Source organism: Prosopis cineraria, unplaced genomic scaffold (assembly GCF_029017545.1).
Source record: "Prosopis cineraria cultivar Desert tree isolate PC_DT_omini unplaced genomic scaffold, ASM2901754v1 PC12, whole genome shotgun sequence".
NCBI classification, from domain to species: domain Eukaryota; kingdom Viridiplantae; phylum Streptophyta; class Magnoliopsida; order Fabales; family Fabaceae; genus Prosopis; species Prosopis cineraria.
Genome location: NW_026555343.1, coordinates 36,655,436 through 36,663,180, shown reverse-complemented (window position 1 = coordinate 36,663,180; position 7,745 = coordinate 36,655,436). Strand labels below are relative to the sequence as shown.

The 7,745-nt window shown below is 30.7% G+C and overlaps 1 protein-coding gene across 1 annotated transcript; it reads left to right on the top strand.

The window, feature by feature from the left end:
* The first annotated feature begins 2,002 nt into the window (after nucleotides 1-2,002).
* Nucleotides 2,003-4,834, top strand: LOC129289423 (auxin-induced protein 22A-like). Its single transcript, XM_054926193.1, has 3 exons — nucleotides 2,003-2,471; nucleotides 3,082-3,175; nucleotides 4,512-4,834. Exons 1-3 carry the CDS (start codon nucleotides 2,081-2,083, stop codon nucleotides 4,603-4,605), a joined length of 579 nt encoding a protein of 192 aa, XP_054782168.1. The 5' UTR covers nucleotides 2,003-2,080; the 3' UTR covers nucleotides 4,606-4,834.
* The last annotated feature ends 2,911 nt before the right edge of the window (nucleotides 4,835-7,745 follow it).

Sequence of the window (7,745 nt, the reverse complement as noted above, 5' to 3'; positions counted from 1 at the left end):
GACAAAACTTGATGGGTTTTTATCTTAAATGGGGCCATATATATAAAAAGTAAGCAATGAAAGTTGAGGAAAAAATAAAGTTGATAATATTCTAAATGAGAAAGTGTATACAGCTTTATCACCCCACCACTTTCTCGTTGGGCACAAGATTCATTTTCAATGATACTCAATACGACAGCCTCTTGTTCGTCATATCAATTTACATGTACAGCACTAACTTGTTAGTCCCTTATCTTTACGATAGAGACTACCTACTCGATTCTTTGTGCCTTTGTGGTAATTTGATTAATTATTTTGGGAAATTTATTATTGAAAAAAAAGAAATATATATATATATATATATATATATATATCATGCATGTGTAAAGGAATCTGGGTTCCATGATCAGTATCCCAAATACTAGCTCTCACCTTAGTGTTAAAATTCATACTTGACCATAAATAAAAACGGTAATCAGTTAAAGGACATTTTCATGAGTATGTATTTTAATCATTTTTCTGCAGCCATAAGAATAGTTAGATTAAGGTATAGGGTATGGTAAAAGGTGATTAAAGTTGTGATTTATGGCATTGTCTTGTACCAACCATATCTGGCAATTACTGTTTGTTTGAATCCACAATATTTATCATGCCACCCACCTGAGGAGATTCCGCATCCATGTGCAAGATCTTTTTAGAGCTTCCCAATTTCAAAACCTTCAAATTTGGATTATACTGTAATTAGAAACACACACAATGATCCACGTGTTACTGTGTGAGACACATAAAAAGTACCAGAATTGACCATGAGGTGATATATTTGAACTGGTAAACCTAACCTACAAGAAATGAAAAGGATGCTAAATCATATATATAATTGGAATCTCTGTGAGATGGCCAACCTATCGCCTTTATATATTGTGCCAGTGAATTGTGGCAAAATTAAAGTAGCCTAGGCACGCAATTAAGCCATGGCTTAATTAATCTAAGTAATAGGACATGTCTTAATTAGCCTTCGTTGATAATTAAATTAATGTAATATTTAATTTGTTAAGTAATTGTGTGGTAAATCGTTGGTGAAGATTTTCCTCCTCCTCATATATGTCTTCCTCTAATATATGCAAATGGCCTGAAAAGAAAAGAGAGTAAATTAACAATTTAGTGTCTAGAAATTAATTAATTTATTCTTCAAAATTCGGGAATATTACTCAAAGTTAGTAGTTGAAAATATAAACCAATTCAATATATTTTATCTTTTTGGCATGTTTGAATAACTTACACGAGAAGACTATAAACATGCAAGAAATTATTATTATTATTTATAAAATAATGTATGCTGATTTTTAATAATTAATTTGAGCTAATTTTTAGTGACTACAGTAAAATCTAACATAAAATAATTTAGGGACCATTTCATTACTTCGATGAAAAAACAATACAAAACAACGCAAGTTAATTATTACACAAACAATAATAAACAGAAACAGACTTATCTGACTTTTAAAGAGTAAAACTCTTAGATATGCACCGCAAGATATTATGCTCATAATTATGATCATGGTTCAAATAGAGAAAACAAGTGAATTAGATTTTAAAAATTAACACAAGTCATACGTATCCTCATATCCACCATCATATATGGAGATTTTCGCTGGGAATAAAATTATAAATACGAAGAGATACTCAATCAAACAAGTTGATCACATGGCTTGTTTGTTTCATGATGATCAGTCACCTAATCAGACGGCCACGATCAGATCGCACCAAATATAACAAAGGCAACACAAATATATAGGAACCCTAGGATCTGTTCCTGTCCCATTATAATCGTTTATTGGTTTATTAATTTTGAGTGAAAAAAAAAACAAAAATTAAACAATATCGTCCCCACATTTGCTTATCATGTGACCGACCACTTACCCTACTTGATCCTTCATGGCTCCCACCATGTCCTTCACCTTCACTTTGTATATAAACCCACTCATTCCCTAGCTTCCCTCCCCAAGCCCAAATTAATATTTATTCTTATACCACACAGATAGTCACGCAGTTTAAGTTTCTCAAAACATTTAAGACAAGTTTTTGAATTCGAATCCCAATAATGGGTCTCGGACTTGAAATCACAGAGCTCAGGTTGGGTCTTCCCGGCGGAGATCAGCCTGGTGCGGCGGGTAAGAGTGCTACTGAGACGACCAAGAAGAGGGTGTTCTCGGAGATTGGTGCCAGCAGCGGTGGCGGCCAGGATGATGAAAATAGCTGCTCTGGTGGTGGTGACTCGAAAACACCGGCGAAGAACGAGGTGGTGGGGTGGCCGCCGGTAGGGTCGTACAGGAGGAGAAACAGCATGAGTGATCAGCAGCAGGGTTCGAAAATTTACGTGAAGGTTAGTATGGATGGAGCTCCTTTCTTGCGTAAAGTTGATTTGGGTTTGCAAAAAGGCTACTCTGAGTTAGCAACCGCGTTGGAGAAGCTCTTCGATTGCCATGGAATCAGTAAGTCACCATTTATGGCTTATACTTTTGGCTAACAAATGGATCATGCAAATTCATGAGTTATTACATAGTTTTTCTGTGATATATTAGAGAGTAGATAATGTTTTGACTTTGAGCTAAAGATCCACTTGTCAAAAGAGATGAGGATGTGACTATTACTGAAAGAAGAAAACAGTGACTGATTTAGTTATAGGTATGGTATAGGGTAGGCGATTCATGAACAAAAATTAGTCTTACAAATTAGATTCTATTTCAAGTTCGATTAATTGGTATATTACTTATAATATAATAATATAGTCAGAGTCAGAGAGCTACATATAGCGGACCTTTTAGTTAATTAATTTAGTCCTAGGGAGAAAAAGCACGGATAAAATAAGTTAGACTGAGAAGAGATGAACTGAAGACATATATATATATATATATATATAATAAAGCTTCATCTGGATTTGTTAATTAGCTGTAAGAAATGTATAAAGTTAAAGGCATGCATAGAAACTTGAAAGGGATTGAAGGAAAAAGCCTGAAAATTATTAGAAATAAAAGGTACTGACAGAGATTATTATTATTATTATTATTGAATATATAATAAATTACAATTGCTTGGTTGCAGGAGAGGCATTGAAGGGCGTGGACAGTTCTGAACACGTTCTCATTTATGAGGACAGTGATGGTGACTGGATGCTTGTTGGAGATGTTCCTTGGCAGTAAGTCCTTAATTCTATGGCTAATTAAACAAAAATATTATAAAAAAAATGAATCATTAATTCATCATGTATGTACAAATTGCTTTAATATTTGTTTCCTATATGTTGCATCCTATTGTCTCCTGTAAATATGTAGGATTAATTATTTTATTAGATTTGATTTTTTAATTAACCATATGTGTGTGTGTGTAATACATATTGAAATTTTCATTTCAATTTTAAAAAAAAATTGGAAAAACTATAATGAAAAGAAAATCAAAAATTGTTTTAATATACAAGTAGTTCATCATTATTAGGCTTAAATTTTCTAAAAATAAAGAACAATTTTTAATTTAAACTAGTTGTCTTAGGATGTATTTAGTGAGATCTGTAACACAGGAAAAAAATATTTCATTTTTCTTCTTTAACACTCAATAGTTGTTTTCTTTATATCTATCTCCAATTCCATCCATTATATGCGGTTACGTACATAAGTATTTATAGAAGATGGGGTTTTTCAATTTTCTTACTTTTGGCCAAAAACAAAAAAGATATCTTACTTTACGACATCCAAAGTGCGAGTTTTTGCTAATTATAACTCAGGTTGGTGTACGCACGAAATTCATGAGGTGCCCCCACAGATTTTCAAGTTGGTTCTGAATTTATGTACAAGTGAGAGTTAATTCGGAAGACATTGTACAATAAGAATTCATTAATTAGGTGTAGACTGGTGAGAGAGAGAGAGAGGGAGAGAGAGAGAGAGAGAGAGAGGAGAGAGGAAATTTTCGACAAGTTTGACCGGCAAAAAGGCAAAGAGGGAAATAATTTTCCGGGAAAGATCTGGAATTTTCATGAAGATTGGTGCCAGAATATAGAAGTTTACGTGTTTATGACGCCAATAATATGCATTGGACCACATATTGCCGACATGCGTGAATATATCCCTCACTATAATGTTGATGAGAGTCCTTTCAATAATAGCTTTGCCCTTAAAAGGCTAAGTATATCATTATTGTTTTAATATAGCTATTTAATTGGATTAACTTTGAGTACTGTTGAGTCCAACTAAAGATAACTCTCTTCCAAAATTATTGTGTGTATTTACACAGACTTAAACCCAAAATCTCATGTAGTCATAATTTCTTTTTTGATATAGATATTTGATCGAGTTAGATTTGATCCCAATTACAACGTTGGTTCCTTTTATAACCAATGCAAAAAATTAGTCATTTCTACTTCACCCCATATAGTGACTTCTACTACTATTATTATTAAATGCATTTAATTAATTATTTGTATCAAGTGATCAAATAAATATATGCTTAATTATTAATCATACGGTGATACGTTTTTGCAGAATGTTTATAGAGTCATGCAAGAGGCTGAGGATCATGAAGAGGTCGGAGACAAAAGGCTTTGATCTGCAGCCAAAAGGTGAAAAGGGTCTATGAAGGGCAAAACCAAGTGATGGATGACCAACGAATGAAAGACTAATCAAAGTGAAACAGAAAATTAGTCTTCTTAATTAATCTAATATCCATTATCTACGTTTTGGTCATTCCCACTTACTGTAGTCGTTTTATAATATGTCCATGTGTGAATCAGACTTTTGCTTATGTATAAGATATGAAGGATATAGAACCTATGCAGATGAGGAAAAGTCGTCGTTTAATCTTATATATTCATGTTTTTAATTTTCCATAACATAACTCATATACATCAATTAATCTCCAATATATGTATGTATGTATGCATGTGTTCACGCACGGCACTGAAATGATTTCAATTCATAATTTCTTCTTTCACTTGCTAACTATATATTTCTCACCTTTTTTTCACTTTGGAATTTTAACATATTTAGTTAAATTATTTATTCGTATATTTCAAATTTTTCTGTGTTTCGTCATGGATATAATTAATAACACAATAACACACACGCACTCAATTATTTAATTTTTATCACTTTCATCAATTTATGTTGGAAAGTTGTTGCATATATATGATTCATCACAAATTATGTTGAAAAGTCTGTATCTTCTTAATATGAGTAATTTTATTCATTCGCATTTTGACGTCAAAATGAAGACCCAATTTACTAAATGGTTTCTGATTAACGTGATGGAAAAAAAAAAGATAGCTAATAAAATAAGCATAATTAACATTTGGGAAGTCTAATTTATTTCTTCATGAAATTATACATCCGTTTTGTGATTTTGGAGCATGCTAGTAACTTGAGGTAAAGGTGACTTGGTCAAAAAGTGAAGTCGTTATCTTTTTTACTTGAATTAAAAATTTAAAAGTATCATTAATAATAAAATAATAACAAAGGAGCGAGAGAAAAAATTTCCAGTTCATGGACTGTGGATTTGTTCCTCACAAGAGGGACACAAGATAAAGAGTACTGCCAGCATTGAGCAGTGTCTTTAACTCCAAGGTGCAGAATCTAATCCGTATTCGAACACACACACACACGCATTAAAATATTATAATAATTACTCTAATTTCGAGACCAACCAACTAACCCACCGTTTTTTAAATTATAATTAACACAATGCTTTTGGATAGCATCGATCAGATAAACCCACTTAGATCAATATCATATGTTGAACAAGTAAGAAACAATATTAAGTATGGATGAATTGATTATATGAGATTAATTGTGTTCTAACCTTATAATTAACACACGCATTCTCGCAGGGTTATTAATGTTGTTGGGATCTAAATTGTCTCCCTGCGACGAATGATTTTAATTAGTTTCTCGTATTCATGACGCATATTATCATATTAATAAACATTATTGTTGAGAGGCCGCCAGGCAAACATCTAGTTAACCAAAATATTTATCCTCCAATCCCTTTAATATTATAAGGTATTTTAACCTAATTACACTTTCAATGAATTAGTTAATTATCTTTAAAATCATACACTATTTTCATGTTTGTTTATTTAATAGAATATTTCAGTTAAATTTTTTATTAATAACGCCCTTAATTAAGGGTATTTTGAAAAACCTTTATCACTCTTTGAAACGAAAATATCTTTCAAACATGATAATTTGAAAAAATGCATTATAATATTGAACAAAGAGAGAGAAGAATAATTTTTTTGGTACTATTTATAAGTCATGTTATAAAATTTTTATTATAATTTTTTCTTTTACCATATTATAATTCTAATTAGATGTTAGTAAGAGAAAATATATTATTAAAATATATCAATAAATATACTTAATACGAGTAAAGTTAGAAACATAATATTGATGTTTAGACAGAGTTAATTAATATTTAAGATTTTTTTTGTCACGTTGAAGTAATTTATAAATAAAAATGGAGGGAGGGAGTATATATATTGAAAAGAATAGTCCAAATATCTCATTTAATGTAATTAAAGAAAGGAGAAGAGAATTTTACCCAGAAAGAAAGAAAGAAAAAGAAAGGAGAAGAGAAGAGTCTTTTCCTTGTTAATTATTGAGTGAGCAAAAGAAACAAATTAAAGAGAAGCCCATTGCACTAGCTAGTGATGATGAAGAGTTTGAATAATTTGCCAAAACATTTTAGAGTTAAACAGAGGGTCTTGTCAATTGCATCAAAATAAGTAAAGCGCCAAACAGATAAATGAACTAGCTGTGCCCTCTCAAAATAAGAAGAAATTGAAATTAAAATTAATTGAAAATGGATAATCATGGAGTCATAATATTCTTCAACGTAACATTGAGAATATATATTGTCTTCTATATATATATATATATATATATATGTCTTTTTGGCAGGACAATGGACTATTGATCTTAGAGCATCTCTATCCATATCTACATGTCTTAAATTAAATTAGCTAGGAGAGAGCATGGGCTAGTTAAGAATATTTAATGCATGTGAAGAATATTATTCGAGTTTGATTTCTTATTATATTTTCTTTGATTAGTAATTACTTTACGGCTTAACAAAAAATTAGGTACGTAAATTTCTTAAGAAAATTATACATTTTTTTAATTATACTCTCATCAAATATCCTATAGACTATTTCAACAATAGCACTAACATATCTATAGTAGCATTAATGCCTAGAGAAAATATATATGTTTGGATTACATTTTAGAAGTATTTTTTAGCAAAAGCTTTAAATTACTCTCTTTTCATAAAATTGTCTCTACTTTTATCCACATGTAAAAAGGTATGTGCAAATGTGATATATGAATAGGCATAACATGTGTTAAGAATGAGTAGCAACAACCCAAAAATGAGAGGAGAAAGCAAATGGGCAAAAACAATGAATAAACACTATGTTTGTACTTAAAATTTTAAGATTCAAGTTTATAAATAATTTTTTTTGTTATATATTAATTTGTTATTAAGCTCATCAATTTTATTCGATGTGGGAAAGTCTTACATCGGCTCAAGTCCATCTATACTTAAACAACCTAACAAGATGATTAAGAAACTTATTTGGGTATCTAGCAAGGGTATAACTTAAAAAACCAAAAGCAAAAAAAGAAAAAAAAAAGGATGAATTAGATTGAATTATTGGCTAGACATGAAAGTAGAAAACAAACTAAATCTAAGTAATGAGTAATTAATTGCACATAATAAGCACT